The sequence below is a fragment of the Anomalospiza imberbis genome, chromosome 5, assembly GCF_031753505.1.
Source record: "Anomalospiza imberbis isolate Cuckoo-Finch-1a 21T00152 chromosome 5, ASM3175350v1, whole genome shotgun sequence".
Taxonomy (NCBI): Eukaryota; Metazoa; Chordata; class Aves; order Passeriformes; family Viduidae; genus Anomalospiza; species Anomalospiza imberbis.
This window is the reverse complement of record NC_089685.1, coordinates 43,492,610-43,512,507: the sequence shown is the minus strand read 5'-3', so window position 1 is coordinate 43,512,507 and position 19,898 is coordinate 43,492,610. Positions and strand designations below refer to the sequence as shown.

The following is a 19,898-nucleotide window of genomic DNA, read 5'->3' as shown; positions in this document are numbered from 1 at the left end:
TATATATCAGTTAGGAGTCATTTTTATAATCTGAAGGGCTCACAATTTTAAAAAAAGGCACTGAAAATTTTTTAAATTTTCAACATGTCTGAACAACGTCTGAAAATGTTCGTGTCTGAAAATTCACAAAGTCTACATGCAAGATCTTTGCACCACTGAAATCTAATCATGTTCTATCATCAGATTTTTTGTACCAGAACATGTCATTCCTCTGTGCTGCATTAGAAAGAAGCCAAGCTTTCTGCAAGCTATACTGTGGTTTAGTTTTACTAGTGCAATGCATCAACCCTAGGACTGGCATCCTAACAAGGACAAGAACTGTGCTTTCATACAAAGAGGACTAGTTCCCCCTCCAGTCTGTTTAAAATATTGTTCAAAGCTTCAAGCACACTATAGTTACAGAGCCTACTTTTCCTCACAGGAACCAATACAAATGATACAAAGTCTAGGTCAATATGCTCAATGTTTGGTGACTTGATTCCGCATCACAGTAACTTGATTAATTGCAAGAATCACCACCTTTCACTTTGCCAGCACTCTTTGTTCTCAGCCTGCCATTTGCCCTTGTGCTTTGGAGAGCTGTTACTAAAAAAACCAGCAAGCTTTCCTGCATCTGCCCCTTGTTGTTCCTCAGAGCTTGGCTCTGCTGTGGGGTACACTTGGCCTGTGACTGCTCACATAGTCTGCCAGCAGCAAGCCACAAATAGTTTCTTATATTTGCAACATAGCAGTGTCATTGCACCCCAAAGCTCTTATCTTCTCAGTCTGCTTGCTCCAGCACTGGTATTCATGATGTTAAACCCTCAGGGATTTATTTTAAAGGTCCTTAGTAGAATGTGTTTACCATTGAGACCCCAAGTGTATCACCCTGGCTGAAAAGGCATAGTAGTAGAATGTTAACACAGCAGCAGATTAGACTGTTTGTCACCGTGATGGAAGTTATTCCATATAGCAGTTCTCTCACCACAGAGTAGAGCTAGACAAGAACTGTAAGAAAAAATTCATCAAAATGAAAAGTGTTCCCAGAAACACAGTTTTTTGACAGGCTCTGCTCACAGGAAAAGCTCATCAGTCTGAGGGTGGCAGATCTTAGCAAGACTGATGACAAGAACTGTGTAATTATGACACATACCTAGAATACAAGAGCTCTTTGGGCATGGGAACCAAAAGGTGGTCACCATATAACGTGAAAAACTTCCAAATACATATTGGCAAGACATGGGGAAAATTTTACATAACATTTTACATAACAAAATATTTTGTTAAGAAGAAAACTCCTCGCATTTCTATACTAAAGCTTTAGTTTAAAATAGGGACAGAAAATTTAAGCCATGGAGAAGGAGAAACCCACCTTTTCCACAGAAAGAGCAAGAACATATCAAGTATATGTCATATCAAGGAACCATCCGCTCTGCCTCACATTCTTGGTGCCTTCTGTTTCTCAATGGCTCTGCTACTCATTTCTGCCAGCATGTTACAGACAAAACCGAGTGTGTAACACTGGGAGTTTATATGCAACAAATAAGCTGGTCAGGGCACCAGAATTTATGAGAAGGGACAGAACATCTTTAAAGCACAACAGAGCAGTTAAGTCACAAGGAAAACGAGATTATTTTATGTTGCTCTATTTCAGCCTAAGCAAAGCTAGATTACAGCAAGTCTTGACAACCCTCCTTGTTCAAGCACAGGTCTTTGCTTTAATCAACAAATAAGCTAGGGAAAGAATTCAAACTTTTAAGTTGTTGACTAAGTATGAGTCTATGTCCTTGTTTCTCTCTTTACTGTTTCCCTCTTTTTCTTGCCCTGTGTATTTCTTCTGTTAAATACTTTACCTCTGGGCTGAAGAAAGGATACTGAGGGTCTTAGTCCCCTCTTCCTGTTTGGAAGACTACTGTAACAGAAAAAGCAATGTCCTGTGCTAATACCCAACTACAGGAATTCAGCAGGCAGCCTTTAAACCACTAATCTGAATGTAATCCAGCTATACTTTTGAGCAGCACCACAAAGGCAAAGCAGGGTTATTCATCCTCACTGATACATATGCATTTATCTGAGTATTAGCTGAGAAATTATGTAAGTTCCTATATAAGAGTACTCTTTCCTGAACAGTAGCAAATCCATACATACAAAGATTGGGAGATTGTTGTGCACTTTGATTTACTTTATTGAGTAATCATCTGATAGCTACAATGGTGAATTGGATGTTAAAAAATAAAATAAAATAATAAAATAAAGAAAAAGGAAAAGAAAATAAAAAAGAAGAAAAAGGAAAACCAACCCCTTTACAAAAAAAAAAATCCTCATCATATTTTCCCATATTTTGGGAAACATGCTGAAGAAAACATTCTACACTGTAGAAGACACATGTAGCTCCTGATACCTATGTTTTGACATTGGAACTGCAAGTCTGAAGCATATAGCTCTAAAGCCTCAGCCAAAAGAGGCTTAATAATAATAGCATGGATAAATCACCACTGTGAAGATGTTAACACATTAAGGATTCTGGGATACAAATCTGGTATAATCAGCAATATTACAGGGCTCCTGTGAAAGATGTGGCATTTCTTCTTAAGGTCAGCTTTCATAGAACTTTGAAAAACAATGTTCTAGACTGATTACTTACAGTACTCCTTTGCTTGCAGAAAAGCAGGAGAGTAGTTCAATAAAAACTGAATACATGATCATTTTTCTGACTGGATTTGATTAGTTGCATAACTTTAGCAAGATTATCACAGTGTGATTAGTTAAGCTTATAGGATTATATGAACACCAGCACCAAATTAATCTTGGAATCAGACAACTGAGATACTTGTAAACTCTCATATGTCTCTGACCACTTATGAAGTCTCTCCCAGTCCCACTGCTTCAGTAAGCATTTGATAGTTAGTGCAGCATTTTATTGACAAAGCAACACAATCTGGACAGATTCCTGGCTTCTCTCTCCTTGCAAGAATAGCATGCCATCTCGTTGAACCCCCAAGGATGCAAACTGGGATTATTTTACATAAAGTCTCCCTTTGTAGCATCTGAAATAAAAACCTTTCCCCCAGAACTTGCACTGTTTTGATAGTGAATTCCATGCTGAGTTGTACAACTGGTTACTCAGTTCTTTGGCTGATTTTAAGAATTGCATTCAAAAGTTACTCTGTGTTAGAGGCATTTAGAAAATATATTTATACCTGGTACTGATACTCTTTCAAGTACTCTTTTAGTCTTGTTGGTAATGGCAGCTCGCAGATCTGATTTGTGCTCTTGTTTATAGCTATTCTGCAGCGGTGTTGCAGAGATGGAGCAGATGTATAGAGGGGTTTGTTCAAGTAAAGATGAACTGTTCCATTTGAAGGTGTTTCAGTTCTATCCTTGCACATAAGAACATAGTACTCAATCAAATGCACAACGCTGTTGAACTGTTTAAGTCTAGATCTGACACAAGTGATGGAGTCCAGTCTAAACTTGCCATCTTGATATTCTATACGTAGATTGGTCGGTCCCGCTGATGTTTTTACTGATATAGTCAGTAGATACTCTGAATGTGAACTATCCCTAACCAAAAAGGTCCCTTCAGGGGCATCCTGTAACCTTTCTTTGGCTTCAGCAACAGTCATGTTGCCCCAGTACCATCCTGTTAAAAGATGAGAGAAAGAAGGGATTTGTTTATTCCTGTTTGTTTTAAAAGCTGCTCTCTAGCTGATATACTTCTAGTCACCCATTTCTTTTGTTGTTTGAAAGGTAAAGTCCTGCAGGCAAAGTACATTTTTATTTGCTATTTAAATTCATTTGTTTTACAAAGCATCTCGTTTTGACAGAGCCTTCCAGGTCACCTTTTATTTACCTATGTATGCATACACATGCACAAACTTTCCTGCAGCGTCCTGCGGGGCCGACACCGGAGCCACCGACTCGGCGGGCCGCCCCTGAAGTAGCAGGGACGCGTCCCGCGGCTCCCCGCTGCTCTCCCGCCGGGGCCAGCGCTGCGTCCGCAAGGCGCAAGCTGGCAGCCCGCGGAACGCCCGCTTTGGGTATCTCTGAGTAGGTCGCAGTTGAAATGAGCTTTGTCTAGCGATCCAACGCTAAGGGATAAAAAAACAACTTCGGCGAGGTAGCTGCGGTCCTGGCGCGGCTGCGATGAAGACAAAAAGCCCTTCCCTCCTCCCGCAACCAAGCTCCACGTCCTGCGGGGCCGGGCGAGCCACCGCCACACCGGCGACGGCAGCGCAGGTACGCGGGGCCGAGGGGATGCGGTGCCGCAGCCGCCCCGGCCGGCGGCAGCGCCCGGCCCTCGCCCGGCAGCAGATCCTGGGCTGCCGCCGGGGCGCGGCGCTGCCGGCGCTTTCGCTTCGGCCGCCGCAGTCCGCGGAAGGTCGGAGTCGTCGCCGCCCCTCTCCGCCGGGGGAACGCGACCTCGCAGCACCGGGCGGCGATGGCCAGGCGTCGCACCGCCTCCCAGTCCCCCTCTCGGCCCGATGGGGATCCCCGCCGCGCCGCTCTGCCTCCCTCCGGACAGCGCCGCCGCCCCGGGCGCTTTCCCTTTCCCGGCCGCCCGGGCTTACCTGCCCGCCGCAGCTCCTCCATAGCCGCGGCCAGCTGCTCCGCCTCACGGCACTCCTCGGCAACGGGCGCCGCCGCCCCGGGGTGCCCCCAGCGCTCCCCGGAGCTCTCCGCGCTCTCCAGGGACTCGGCGGAGCGCAGGGTCATGGGCGGCGGCGGCGGGCGCGGCCCCGCTCGCACGCAGGTCGGGGGCTGCCGGCGGGAGAGGGCTCCGCTTCGCCGCCTCGGGGTTCAGCGCCGCGCCGGGTGCATGGTCCCGGCCCCCAGCCCGGGCGCCGCCTGCGAGCGGAGAGAGAGCGTGGTTAGCGGCGAGCCCCGCGAGAGGCGCTCCCGACGCAGAGCGTGTTTCTGGCGATCCCGCTTCGGAACTTCCCAGCATCCAGAGGAGGGACCCGAGACGAGAGATCACCTCCCGGCGGAGCGGGGGAGGGACATCTCCTCCCCCCCGCCGTCCAGCCTGTCCTCGGCTCCTCTTCGCCGGGGACTCGGCGGAGGCGGCGTCCCGAGACGGTGGTCTCTCTTTATCGCAAAAGCGAACCCGCTGATGCCCCGCTCCCTCGGCTGGGGCAGGCGACCCCGGCCGGCAGCTCTGGGACTTTTGGGGAGGGAGGAGGTCGTGGGGGACAGCCAAGCACGTAAAGGTGTGAGAGAGGAGGGGTAACCAGCAGAGCGGGGCAGAGGTCCCAGTCCCGGCGCTTCCCGGGTTTCACGCTGCGGTGCGTACGGACGCCTTCCAGTAAGATCATCCGCGAAGTAGTACCTGTTGGAACGGTAACGGAAGCCTGGCGTTGGCCATGCTCCTGGGATGGGAGACGTCCTCTCGGGCAGCGGAGTACCCGAGAAGCTGCGGAGCGGGTGCACCAGCAGCGCCGGCTCCGGGTTGCTCGCGGCCGCTTAGGAACGGAAGGGGCAGCGAGGTGGAGGACGCGCTATAATTAGCGCGGCGCAGGAAATATGCTTTTCCCGCTCTATTAAATGGTGATATTGGGGGGGGGGGGGGGGGGGCTTTCCTCTTGACTGAAGCTAACGAGAGGGACAAAAAGAGCCTCTTCTCCCCTGGGTGGACTGCCACATCAAGAGCGACACAAAGCCGGGCAGTAGCAGAGAGGGGGAGCCTAGCCGGCTTGGCTGGAGTGGAGGGACGGGGCTCAGGGGGAAGACCGGGAGGCCCCCGCCGGTGCTTGCGAACCCGGCAGTCTCTGCCTGCAGGTGCGCAGCAGCCGCCAGGTGTGGGGTTTATGCTGAGGTGGTCCCCCCCCGCCCCCAACAAGTTCCGCGGCGGAGCTCAGAAACTTTTTCAAATTAAACTGTAGTGGCAACGGATAGGGTATTCTGACGGGTTTCTATCCCAACATATGTAGGCACACGCGCGGGAGCCCCTCGACAAAGCCCACCTCCTCCTTCCCCCGCGCAGAAGCTCCCGCCGCCGGCTCGGTGACCGGGCGCAGGTGCGCCTGTCACCGGGAGAGGCTGCGGGCGCGGGGCCGACGAGCGCAGGTGGGAGCAGCCCTGCCAGCGGTGTTCGGGCGCGACACCTTGTGAAAGGGAGGCTCCGGGAGCGCCTAGCCGCGAAGCGCCGCCGCCACGGGAGTTCGGTGGGGACGGAAGGCTGGCGAGGCGGTGGCGGCTGGCTGCAGCCAGGCGTTCCCGCCGAGGAGAGGAGAGCCGGAGCAGCCTGCCGCCGGCTGCGGGGAGCCTCCATCCCGGCGGTGGGCAGCGCCGTACCGGGAGCGGGGCGGCGGTCTGCCGGCTCTCGAAGCGACGCAGGGCATCGGGCGGAGGTGGGCGACGACAAGGGGACTCACCCGGGCTCGGCGGGACGGGGCTGGGACGCCGCTGCCGCCGCCTGGAGGTGGGGCGGTCAGGTTGTTCGGGCTCCCGGCGGCGTCGGGGGGCCGGGGGACACAGCACCCGCCGCCGGGGAGAAGCGTCGAGGCTGTGCCGGGGCGGACAGAGGCTGCCGGAGGAAGATGGTGCTCCTGGGGAAACAACACCCTCCTCTCCCCCGCCTCTCCCCGGCGCGGGCGGTCTGCTCGCCTTTGATTGCGAGGCGAGGGCATCCTGCCCCCGCCGCTCCCCCCTCCCGGGATGGTTACATACAAAGGCTGCTTTCCAGGAACTTTCCAGGAACCGCATCATGTGACAGGACCCGCTCCGGCGCCTCCGCCGCGATCGCGGCCAGCCGGGGCCGACGCACCGAGCCGCCGCCCCTGTCACGCCGGGGCAGCGGTCGCCGAACGCTGCCCCGCGGCCCCCCCGCCTCCTCCTCCTCCGCCCGCGGAGCCGCGGGTGACGCGCAGGTCAGTGCCCGGGGCTGCGGAGGGACCGGGCCGGCGGGCCCGTGCGGGCCGCCCCGCGGGGCACGGCGGGACCTCTGAGGGAACAGGGCGAGCGCGGGAGCGCAGCCGCCCGTCCCGGGGCCGGAGGGCGAGGGGCGCCCGGCCTGCCCGGCGCCAGCAGCCGCGGGCACCTGAGCGCGGCGGCGGGGCCCGCCCGCAGGGCCGGGAGCGCGTCAGGGGCCGGTGCCAGGAGCTCTCTGCCAGGGACTTGCGGCGGCCGAAGCTCCTGGGACACCCCACCCTGGTCTCCACCCCCCTTCACCCTCCGGCGCTAAATACCTCGTTGCTACAAACAGCCATTGCCCGCCGATGCGCGCGCCGATTTCCTCCCCCTCCCCCCCCCCCCACTTTTTAAAAATTATTATTATTATTTTTAATAATCATGACGCTGTTTTTCAGCATAAAGATGGTTGGTTGCGCCGTGGGTGCTGCTCGGTAACCAGCCACCTCTTGCCGCTGCCCCGGCGGCCCCAAGCCGACTTTAGAAAGAGACACACACAGAGGGGAAAAAAAAAAAAAGAGGGGAAACAAAGCAAAAGTAGCCTTAATAGTCTCACCCCAGCCCTTGGCTGCAGGTCAGAGCTCCCTGCAAATTGCACAGGGGTATCTGAGAGGGAGAATTGACGGGAGAAGGATTAAGTATTTTTAAAGATTCCAGGAAAGAATCCCAAACCTTTAAAATAATAAAAGATAATATCTTTAAGAATCGGGGTGAGAGGGGGGGAGGGAGCTTTTGTTATCAGAGGGGTATGAATATGTATTAGGCTGGACTGTCTGGCTGAGGGAGCGGAGCAGCTCCACTGCACAGAGAAAGATCCCAGACTGAGACGCTGCCTTGGGTCGCACTCTCCAGTAACGTCTGAAATGCAACGTTTCTTAAAAAGAAAAAAAAAAAAAATAAAGGGACTGAGGAAGGATTACAAGTCTTGAAGGATTTTGTAACAGCTATTGCTTATAATTCTTAAGCATCAGAGGATAAGAGAATTAAGAGTTCTCTTAAAAATTAAGTTCTGTTTAGTGAGTAAGTAAATTCATCTGAGAAAAAAAAATCTACTTTGTTAAGTGAAATATTGGCCAGTATGATTTCATCTGTTTGTAATGCCAGGGTGCTTTTGAATTTAATTTATTCGGTTTATGAAAAAAAGGTGGTTTTAATCACTGGCAGCAGCACAGATTTAAAATGAGGTCTGAGGAACAAACACGGGCTTTCTTAAGCATTCTCAGAAATGGTTTAAAACAATTTAGGTCTTGAAGGTTATTCTTGTTCCTGTTTTTGTCTGTGAAATTCAGATAGCCTCAGATCTAGCCTCCAGTGATGGTTGTGGAATCCCCACGAAATTTTTTTCGTTGGATTGATGTGAACAGGGGAGAGAATGGGTTTGTGCACCTAGAAATTTAGTTGACAGTTCAGTTACTTATGACATGAGATCTTGCAAAAAACCTCCATTATTTTTTCAGAATGGCACTGACTTCACTATGTTCAGAAGAACAATAAAAAATTAATACAGACCTATTTTTATTACTAAAATAATTCTGTATATGTACTCACACAGCTTTTGCTCAAAAAGTATGTATGTTCTTCTGATAGCATAGTGTTCAAATTAAGGCTATTTATTTGAAGTTCTCTAATGCATCTTGGAGAAAAGGAATATGCCTTGTCTAGATGCAAAGCTGCTTTTTACAGCTTTGCTGTAGTTCTCTTTTCCTATGTTATTTTATAAATGAGATTTTTATGTGAATAGTATCTCAAGACTTCCTTTGCTTCTGCTGTTTATTCGTCACTTGAAGTCATAATAATTTGTTTCTAAAACCACAGCTGGCTGCTATAAAGGCAGAGAGAGGAAGACCACGATTTATGTGGTGAATGAGAAACAAGAACAGAAGAATGTAATAAATGTTTGTTACTTAAAACTTCAGATATTGTTATGAAAAAGGTAGCATAAATATTAAATAGGCAGTATATCAGCAGGATCTTTCCTAAACAGAGTTCTGTTCATTTTTTTTTCATGAGAACCTAATGTCTCTTAAAAATAGCACTAAATATCTGATAAACTTACAAGAGTAATGAAATTCAAACTTAAAAATCAAATCTATTTGCAAATCTATTTTGAAATAACAATACTGGAACCTCATAGGAGTGCTCTGGTTTACAGTTACCTTTATTCTCTGGCTTGAGACATCTGAAAGTGCTATAGGCTCGGTGGAGTACATTTGCATTTTATTGTTTCTTCCAACAATGTTAGTTGTTCTTTTTCTCCTCTGTCTGCATGAGTCTTCCATACAGTCACAGGAGAGAAAAGAAATAGTTGTAAGGGTAAGAAAAGGTGACTAAATGAAATTACTTTTGGCACTATGGGCCGTATGTAGTGCATGAAACTACTTAAAGCTACTTTTTAGTTTTTTGGCACTGGGATATTTAATACAGGTTTGGTCTGCCTGAAGAGTTTTACTTTATAAAAATCAGAATGGAGTAGGAAAAAGATGTGAAATGGAGAAAGAGAAAAGAAGGAGCAAACTCAGAAAACCTAGTTTTCCAAAATAGGGTTTTTTAATCTGCCATGTAACAAACAGTAATTCTTCTAAACAGTCACTAATACAAAAACTATATACAAGTGAGGATTTAAAAATTTTATGTACAATTCAAACCAAATGCTTTATTTATTTTTAATCTGTGTGTTTTGGGGTAGCAATTCTAGAAGAAATATTGCTGTACATATATAAATATGAATATTTCTGAGTCAGTTTTAGAGGCATATCATCCAACTGGAGATGAAAGGCACCAATTGGTACCTATATTTGAGGCACCTATTGATAGATAAAAGGCTCATATTTTTCAAAAATATGCCTATTTTTGAGGCACCTAAATAGATGAAAGGCACCTATTTTTTTCCCTGATTCTGCTATTCATGAATGTTTATTCTGACTGTATATCATCCATATAGTAGGTATTTTAAATCAAGTTTTGTATTAGTAGTGAAAATATGAACATTAAGCGTTCTTGAAAATCACAAGCAGAATATATTGTTTCTGATACATTCAAATCATATGCTCAAGATAGGGAAGGATGAGTGAATTTATTTTTTATTTTTCCTTTAGGCAAAAATTCCTTTCAGGACCAAGGAAGGAGGCAACAACGTTTTTACAGTCCTGAGAAGTGCCTGTTACTAGAAATTATTTTCACTTTGTTCCTGAAAAGTATGCCAAATTTACTGGTGAGCTAGTATGCTGATTTATTTATATAATATGATGTGAGCGGGGGGGGGGAAAGGGGGGTAATGTGTTTTTGACTCAGCTGATTTTGCTAAATTTGCTCTGATTCACTGAAAAGATTTACTGGTTTATTAAGATAGATTTACCTAGCTACCTGGAAGAATACAAAGGGCCTTTCCTTCCTCTCTTCACCCTTAACTTCCCAGAGATGCAGCACAGAATATCTATTATCCATGGCATACCATTTGGTCAGTTAAAATACCCTTCAGTTAAAAGGACAGCTATTGCTTATCACATAGGTCTACTTACTGAACGTATTTTAACAACTGTTTACCCTAACTAGTCTAAATAACAGTGTACAGCTGCCATGGTTTCCCTGTCTGGTTCTTGAGCAGAAAAATATGAATATTGAGCCTTTAGCTCCAGCAAATTGGAATGAGTTAATTGTAACTCCACAGCACGAGAAAGGTCTGCAATGTGAACTCTTTGAGGATTTCTCACTTAGCAGTTAGGAGAGAGGTTTGCTTATTTCACAAAGAGTTCTTAATAAATAAAACATAGAGAAAACAAATATTTCAGTGTATGGGATCACCCTGCTCTTTCCAGCTGCTTGAGGAACAGAATGTTTTGATGAAATAGATTAAGATTTATACCAAACAGTTTTACTCTTTACCAGCTGCCACCTTATTTCCTGCAATTTTTATCTATTCACATGTAAATGCTTTGCTTTTCTTAATATCCATTTGGTAAAGGAGAATAATAAAATAATTCAGTGAATAATTTCTATAAATCAGGCTCGAAAAGGAAACCAGCACCTGGGATTTAAAAGCAAACATCAAAAGACAGCACCAAGAGAGTAGTACATGGAAATAACATCCAGATTCTTTTCTTTCAGAGACAGTTGATAAAAAGAAGGATCATTCCCTTTGATTCAGTGGATAGATAGACAGATAATCACTGTCAAGCATGAAACTGACCATAAAAAGATGGCATTTAAGTCCGATTCTCATCTCATCCTGTGCTATCAACTATCTAAAAGTAAAGGCCTAACCTGCATTGAGTAAGAGGTTACCTAGTCACTTGGGATTTTCAATGAAAATAATTAAATGTAGTGCTTGCTTAGTTTCTCCAATTCACTATTTACAATTTAAGGTAAAACTGAAATAACATAAAAATACTTTTGATAGGCATATAAAGGAAAAGTAGAACGTGGTGACACAGGGTACTAAGTATAAAAAAACAAGGATAATTTACACAGCAGTTTTTACTTTATGTTATGTTAGGCTTCTTTATAAACAACAGAATTCTGGTCTATCACTATGTTATTTTGTGAATTATCGAGTTTCACTCTGACTAAAGCTAGCCAAATATTGCTGAAAGTTACTGGAGAATAAGTTGTAAATATACATGCTTTGATAGCATTTTCTTCTCATTCGTGCTTTTTTCTTATGGAAAAGGTAGAAAAAAGGACTGCTGGAAAGGACAATTTTTGATACAGTCTTCAAACAACTACTAGGAGAATATTTGATAAGGATTTTAATATTCAGATTATAGCATAAAATGCTGTGATTGTGACTTGTTTTTTTGGCTGAGAAAGAGCATATAGGTATATATATGCACTACACCTAAACACACACATGTTCAGAACCATGCTCCTTGAAGTTTTGGATTTTTAGAGAAACATACACTCTTGGGTTTGGTTTTTTTTTTATTTTTTAACTTGAAAAATCCTAGAGACAGCACAGCTGAAAGCACAGTGAAATCTTGCATTCTTTTCCTAAATGCTGCCAGAAAAAACAAGCCTTTTATGCTTGAGGAGGCTTGAGATGTTTTTCTGCCAGTTGCGAGTCCTGCGCCTCAAAGTAAAAGAGAGCAAGTAATGTCTGTGAAAAAAGTTTTCCTGACAGGCAGCATGAAGGCAGCTCTCCTATGCTTTGCCAATCCATAAGTAATAAAGTTTCTTTGTTGGCAGAGAGTCAATTTTGAAACTAATAGGGAAAACTAAAACAGGTGATGCAGTGCCTATCTCTAAAGGGGAGATTTTTGAGTGAAAAGTAAAGTGAAGTAGAAACTGGGTTATGTGTCTCTGAATAAATGGCCTCCCATCAGAAAAAGATTAATTTTAAGTCACTGTTCTAGTTCTTACATTAAGGATAGTTTAATTCACCCAGAGCTGTTTGGCTTTGAGGATGAATTCCTACAATTAAGTGTTTATGATTGAAAGTGCTGCCATGGAAAGCAGACAGATGAATATCATTTTAGGAGTACTGTGAATCATTAAATGAGTTGTAGAACCTTTTTTTGGGCATGAGCCACTTTTAAATTTCAGGCTAAGGCTATAATAGACTTCAGCATAAGGCCTGATGTGTTGCTGTACTTAGGAGTTTGAATAACAGGATAATCAACATTTCCTAATGTATTTATATAACCTTAAACTTCTTACAGTTAATTGAAAATAAGTTGCCTGTTGTATGTGAATATGCTGCTGGGTTCAAATACATTTTTCAGATTACTGCATTAAGTGTTAGTGTCAGGTAATGAACTTAACCTGCCTCTGACGTGTTGGCTTCTTTTGGCTCAAGATAGGCATGGCTGCTTTCCCTGCTTCAGTATAGAGGCTGGATGTGGAATGTCATACAAACCTAGACAGATGACAAGAAAACAGCGCTAGCTGCCAACTACCTTCTCTCTGTTTGTCAGGATTAGTGCTTGCTCTTTGTCAGGATGACTCAACGCATCGTCCTGTATCTGTCTGGCATATTGGGAGGACGTAACCTGAAATACTAGCCAGAAGAGCTGGCAGTTTTAAGGATCAGGCGAGGAAACAGACATAGGGCTACTCTTTCTGGTTAAGGAAAGAGCATTGGTCCACATCTCACCTTTTCTTGGCACAGCCTGTCCATTCCCAGAATTGCTTGCTCCTCCAGGTATGTGGAAATTAAAGCTCAAACAGTACTATACAAAATTGGACAGGCTGCTTGAAGCAGTATCTCCCCCTGTACTGTACCCAAAACCATCCTGTGGCTCTGACAGAGCTCTGCCTGCAGCAGGGAAGAGAAATTAACTCATGCATCTCCTCATTAACAACTTCAGCTTTCAGACTGGTGTTTTAAGAACAACCCCAGTTTCAGTGTGGCTTCAAAACTGCCATCGATCAGGAGCAGCCTTGTGAGCTGTTTGGTCATGAGGTGGTAATTCTGTCCTGAGGTGGGGTGAACGGCTTGGGCGGAGAGTAATAACTCCTTCAGCCATCTGATTTTAATCCCTTGCCATATGTGACTTGAAGTCCTTAGATGCCCTCTACTGCCATATACCAGAATTAACAGATTGCTCTGTGTAACCAAATTCAGGTTTGCTTAAGTTTGTTATTCTCTCTGTCCTCATAAATGAATGGAGAAGGGGAAATAATATCCATAATTATTACAAAATATGCAAAGCGTTTTATAAAGTGTGAGTTTGGGCTAGACATATTTTCTGACTTTCAGTGCCATTGCCCTACATTTCAAAATTTAACACTAATTTTAGTAGTCTCTTCAGAGCTCATTTCTCTGACAAATTATCCCTCTGTGAATAAATGTGATCTGGAAAGATGCCTGAGGCACAGCAGAATTTTTCTCCAGCATTTCATGCCACATGATGCTAGACAGAAGGAAGCTGCAAAACCTGCTGCTATAGATCAGCCTTTGTTCTGGTGAGGAAGGAAAGGATGTGTTTAGCCATCGGACGTATCTTTTGCGTAAGACAGAGCAGCAGGTAAGAGTGTACCTAAAATGGAACAAGAATGAAAGTTCTCTCCTACCTTTGCCAGGTTTTGTGTGCAGGCAGGCACAAAGCAATCCTAAAGTCAAACAGAACTAATCTTGGAGGAAATCACTTCCCAGGCTCTTAAGAATCAAGTGGTTCTGTGGTGCTTGAGCTGTAGCTGTGGTAGGTATGTCAAGTCCTTTTCCTTCTATAAGGAAAAGCCAGCAAAACAATCCCACCTTTAATTCCCTGTCCCAGGTTCCTATCGCTGATTTGAATGAGTGGGTTTGGGCCAAATTATAGCAGCCATATTTTGTATACATTTTTAAACATGCCTTACCTTTCCTGAGGAGAGTATTATTTCTTTCTACTCTAGGTGTTTGCCCATGATGTTACAAATAGAAGCAGGACTGGCAGAAGGGAGCATGAGCTTTCCAGTGGAACATGTGAGCAGGGACCTGCTCCAGGTAAATGGAGGACATACAGTAGGGCCTCTGCCAGGCCAGTAAAAAGCTTGACTTCATGAAGGGTCTAAATTTCACACTGTGCTTTCTTTTCCCTGCAGCACAGTCCTCTACTTTCAGGCACACTGGTCTAGAATATGCTGCTTACATTTTTCAGGAGCTTTTATAATTTTTTTCAGAACATAATCTCTAACATAAGTCCATAGCAAAATCTTATTGTCAATGGGGGCTTTGTTTGGGGAGACTATTTTTGAAAATGCCAGGTTATCAGCTAGCCATTGCATAAAAGGCTGAAACAGGAATTTGTTCATATGCCTTTGTTTCAGCATATTCATTCCTTCAACCTCTCCCACTACTTTCTCCAAGAAATACAAAGAGCTCTTCAAGTCCTTCTGGCAGGTGGGCTATATAATGTTATGGTGTCAAACCTGGAAAGCTTTACCAGTTCATACCACCCAACAATGTGGTTCATTGCATGTATTTTTATTTGATCCCAAATTTGCCAATTTCTTTAAGGGCATTTCAATCTTTCAGTGGCTTTTTTTCTTCCCCTATCCATCAGGGAGTGAAATCATCTGTCCAAAGAATGTAAATAACAGCTGTTTCTACTCAATTTGCATTAATATGCTTAGTACTTAAAAATAGCTTATTTCTAGAGGCTTTCACAATCTATTCAAAATTTCTTCTTAGTCAGAGGTACAAGTGAGATGTTAATGAAATCCCTTTGGACTGGCTGATCAAAAAGGCATAGCAACAACAATGAAATTCTTCAAATGACTGATCAGTTATGCTTCTGAGCTACACTTCAGCAATTCACTGAAGTGTATCTTTTAATGTCCTTGGACATTTTAAGATCAGTTCCTTGGGCTGCTCTAACTGCTCTAAGGGGGCAAAATATGCCACGTAAAGAGATTAATGGTTAAAATAATCTATGCTAAACTGGTAGTGTATTTCTAGCAAATTAATTTATCATACAAGTACAGCTGAAAAGGAAAAAAAAAACCAAACAAAAACAATACCTGGCAAGGTATTTAAAGGGAACAGCTTATTTGCCAGTGTTACGGATCTTTGAATAAACAAAACCCTTATGCCCTGGGAAGAACTGAAAAACAGCTCTTTGGTTTTTAGACTACTATTTTCTTTTGTTGACGTTTCATGAACCCTAAAGAGGATACACATTTGTATTCATTAATGCCTAAAGGAAGATTTAAGAATTATGTCCAATTGCTGTAGGGGTTTTTCCTCCAGAAAACTTTGGAAGCCTTTCACCTCATTATTTTGCCAAGTCTCTCAACTTGAACCATTTCTTCAGATTTCTTTGATCCTCTGAAGACTGAAAATTACAGAACAATGACATTTAGTGACCTTTTGTATGGTTCATTTATTCCAATCTGACTGTGCAAGAAGATGCTTGCTCCTAAATGCAGATTTTTTTTTTTGGTATTACAGAAATGCACTTTCTTCTCTGCATATTTGTTTATTCAGAAGAAAAATCCTTTTATTTTTACAGGAGTCTCAACTGGGGCATCTCTGAACGGGAGATGCTGGACTGGTGACTGAAATTGTTTAGAAAAAACTACATGTGTGAGTTGCTGTATATATAAGCCTGTACCAGACTCATTTAGACTTGGTACTCTGAACAGACAAAGGTAATCTAAGATCAGGTAATCTCTAAAAATGCTGTGGGTTCACACTACCTGATTTCAGACAGCAACTTTGTATTTCTAAATTAAAAATAATGTCCCTGATGTCAAGAAGGACTTATACTGGGAACGTAAGAGGAATATATATGGCTTATATTCACACTAGTTCCCTATAGAGCAGACTCCCACATTCACATCCCACAGTGCTCCTTGGACTCCTTCTGGTGCCCATCTAGAGCCAACATGCAATTCTGATTTTCCTGTGTTATCTTCCAGTTTGAAGTTTGTGAAATTGTGTGAAACTGCTCCACAGCCTGTGAGAAGGGTGCTTTCCTAGCATCAGAGTGAGGTACGTGTTGCACATTCTGGGATGTCGTAAGCTTTGAGGGCGCAGCCAGCTTGGCTGGTTTAGAAGAGCTCGTCTTGTGAAGTCAAGCAAGATGTGACCTTGGGAGTGCTGCTTGGTGCTGTCCCTGCAGCAGTGGGAAGCCATTGCTTTCAGGAGGGCTTGTGGAGGTGTGGGAGCAGCAGCAGGGGCCTGAGCTTTGCTCCCAGACTGCCACAGTAACAACGTGCCCAGAGGGATCATGAACGTCTCTCTGCTGCCGGCGCCACCGTGGTGTGGTGAAGCCCAGGGTCCTGGTTTCACCTGCCAGAGTTACACAGGTATTTTCACTGCAGAATAAATGCAGCACTGGTAAAGAAACATAAGGCTTTTCCTGCATAATTTCCACAAAGTTGTAAGCTAAAATCTTGGTCGTATTGAAACAAAACACTCACCCAGTTCTAACAATTCAAGCTTTTGTGCCTGGACTGGACAGGGCCTGGCTAGGCACTGTGAAGGCACTAACCACTGCTGCTCTTCTCTTCACAGCCCACGGTGTCACCTTTCAGCCTTACCAGTGGCCTCTCTGGGTTCACTTCAAATCTTAAACAAATATGGCCATATAAAGCCAGCTACTTGTTACCCCATGCAGCCAAAACTACAGCGTGTTTCTTTCAGTATTTTAATACAAATATATGCTCTAGAAAGGCAACTTCTCTGTCATTTTTCCGATCTCTGCTTATGATAAATTTTCCATGAATTATATTTTCTCTGTGCTTCTACTCTGTAGCGGAAATCTTTTTTTCTTAATCTAGTTCTAAATTTTGTGGAACTTGCTACCACTCTGTTACTCCATCACTAATGCCAGGGTTTTAACTGTAGGAAAAATGGCATGGGGGAAAGGGAATTCTGTAAACATCTATTCTTGGAAAATAACAAATGAACCTATACTGAAACCAGTCAGTATGAAAAATTACAAAATAAATTTTAAAAAGGATATGAAGTCTTATGTTACTTATACCAGTGAAACAAATGTTAACTAATTAAGGGTCAAGGAATTTTTTTTCCTAGCATTTGTTTATTATTCAATAAAATTCATCAGTTTGTCTTAACTAAAGCAAAGGTGAAGACCACTCCTGCAGCACCGCTCTGATGCAGTTTAACTCCTACAGATGCTGGCTTCAGAAAAACAGTACTTAGCATATTATTTGTTTAAACAAATCAAACACATGAATGAGAAACTAGTAATTTTTAAGACAAGAAACCTCAGCAGTGTTTAAAAAACTTGGTGCTAATGACTAGGATTGTTTAAGAAACACTAATCTTTGCATGAAACTATTAAGCTCTGTTTTGTTACCATTAGTGAGTAGGAAATACATGTTTGTACAGGAGGGTCATGCTTCAATAGTTTAATCTTTTGCTTAGGGTTATTTTTATTCAACATGGTAATGGCTTAGTGCAATAACTTTTCACTGTTCTTTTAATTTTTCTCTGTAACTTTCATGGTCAAAATTTTATTAGTTTTAGCAGAAGAGATGCTAAAAAACAGTTCTTGCAGATTTTTTAATCATCTCACATTTTGCTGGTAGGGGGATCCTTTTGCTGAGTAATTAAACTTTGGTAGCAGTCAAAACTGATCTTATTTAAAACGTAAACTGCCTCTGACCTGACACTGTTTTTCATCTTGACAAGCAGTAAAGCCGAATATAAGCGCAACTTTTTTCTGTATTTATGATTGATAAAGACCAGTTGGCAAAGCTTCTTAGCTCCATTGGCTGTGCCAACACCTTGTGTTGTCTCTACAAAACGAGAAACTTAGTGATACATAACACCTACATCATGACCTTTAATAAAGTGGCATGCCAGACCATAAACTTTTACTCCTTCAGAAGCCATGAGATGCAAAATTGCTGACCAAACATGCTATTTAGTTCATGCAGCTTCCAGATACCTCCCACTGTCTGATCTGCAGTGTTCCAACAGCTGTAGTTATACACAGTGGAACTAATGTTCTGTATCAATTGCATTTAAAGTTCCAGATAATTCCATGCAAATTGCCCAGTAAATCACAATTTATCATGTTTGTTTTTGTAGAAGTACCTGAAGATAACAGCTGAAATAATAGGCTCATTTTATAAGAGGTGCCAGAAAGATACATAAATAAGTAACTATCTTATTTCTCCAAACAGCTTATTATTTTTAGCATTACAGGGTTGATTAAATACAAGGTGAGATTAAAATCTCATACACTGTGTACATTTACAAATTAAATGTGTGTTAATTACTCTATATAGAAAACTAAGAGCTCCTATATACAGACTACATACTATTGAAGGCTAGCAGAAACACCAAAAATTATTTTATCTGAATTTTAAGAGTATTTTGCATAGTTGTGCTCCTAAATTAAAAAAAATAATAGTAAAAAAAGAGAAAGGCCCCTACATATATAAAAAAATCTCATCTTCAACCTCCCTTCACAGAAAATAAAAATGCATCTCCAGAGAACAATTGTGTGACATATTCTGGACAATAAAATGTTAAAATAAGATCAACTGCCTTGTGCATGTACTTCTTCTGTGCTGACTGACCATAAGGGGAGCCTGTGAAGATTAACTCAGGTTTACATGCCTAATTAGTATCTGTCTCAATCTTGGAGATAATCCCAAATTTTATGTATCATAGGTACACAATTTGTTCCTTTATACTGGTGACTAGTGGGTTTGTTGTAGGTCAATTTTGTTGTATTGTAACATTAAAATAAAATATACATTATCTATTAGGGATGAGGAATGCAGCCTCCATCTATTTTATCTCTCAATTTTATAACTTTGTATTGGCTTTGAGGATGGAATGAGCATGTGAGAAATTACAGCAGAGAAGCTGCTAAAGTTCATAGACTGGAGAAACTGAGAAATGCAGCGCTGGCTTTAACAAGCAGTTGGTACTGTGACTTATAGTGACCTGCCACAACAATTTATTGTGGTACAGCACAATTAGGACATGACAGATGAAGTTCAGACCTATTATAACAGCAGCAAGAGAGAAGTTTCCTATAGAACTTAATAGCTGGAGGGGTGGGGAGGGAGGGAAGGATGGGTGGGCAGATGGGCAGGCAGATAACTGTTGCCTTCACTGCAATCATGGGGAAGTGAAACAAAGTCATGACACTTGTCACATGGGTCACATTACTGCCCCACTGTCAGCTCATTTTTTCCCCAGACTGGGATGGTGGAGCTTTTTTTTGGTCTCTGAGAGACCCTACAAAAGTTAAAGCAAACAGGCAAAAAACCTTTGACCCTTTAAATGCAAGCCCTTTGGGAGGTGCTAGGGAGCTCCTTTTGCTGCAGTCCTCCCGAGTGTCACTAAGGGAGCAGCCCACGGCCGCCTCTCGGGGCTAAAGCTGCCCGCAGAGCCCGGCCCGGTCCCTCCCCGGCCCTGGGCGGTGCTGCACACACAGCCTGCACGGCAGCTCCCGCGCCGCACACCGAAGGGAAAAAACCGTCTCAAAAGCATCCGGTTTGTTTTAATCTGGGGATAAAGATTCATTGAACTGCGATTTACATGGTCCAAATTCCTGTTCGGGAGCACTGGAACAGGCTGCCCAAGGAGGTTGAGGAGTTTTCTC

The 19,898-nt window shown here is 43.8% G+C and overlaps 2 protein-coding genes across 7 annotated transcripts in view; one reads left to right on the top strand and one right to left on the bottom strand.

Moving 5' to 3' along the window:
- Nucleotides 1-18,346, top strand: part of LOC137474093 (uncharacterized) — a 53,877-nt gene extending 35,531 nt beyond the window's left edge. Inside the window, exons 1-4 of one of the 6 annotated variants that reach the window (XR_010999144.1) lie at nucleotides 4,691-5,189; nucleotides 9,984-10,099; nucleotides 14,218-15,954; nucleotides 16,225-18,346. Coding sequence is in view for 2 of the 6 variants with exons in the window: in XM_068190378.1 (XP_068046479.1) it covers nucleotides 4,694-5,189; nucleotides 9,984-10,099; nucleotides 14,218-14,367 (762 nt within the window). In the remaining 4 variants the exon portion in view is untranslated. Of the gene's footprint in view, nucleotides 1-4,690; nucleotides 5,190-7,232; nucleotides 7,323-7,391; nucleotides 7,463-9,983; nucleotides 10,100-14,217 lie in introns of those variants that run through there. The other 5 variants (XM_068190379.1, XM_068190378.1, XR_010999146.1 and 2 more) reach the window with 5 other exon arrangements.
- On the bottom strand, nucleotides 1,260-6,491 carry SOCS2 (suppressor of cytokine signaling 2). The gene is made up of 3 exons (XM_068190382.1): nucleotides 6,354-6,491; nucleotides 4,551-4,827; nucleotides 1,260-3,622 (listed from the first exon to the last, which is right to left on the bottom strand). The coding sequence occupies exons 2-3, from the start codon at nucleotides 4,693-4,695 to the stop codon at nucleotides 3,174-3,176; spliced, it is 594 nt and encodes a 197-aa protein (XP_068046483.1). The 5' UTR covers nucleotides 4,696-4,827; nucleotides 6,354-6,491; the 3' UTR covers nucleotides 1,260-3,173.
- Nucleotides 18,347-19,898: the final 1,552 nt, after the last annotated feature.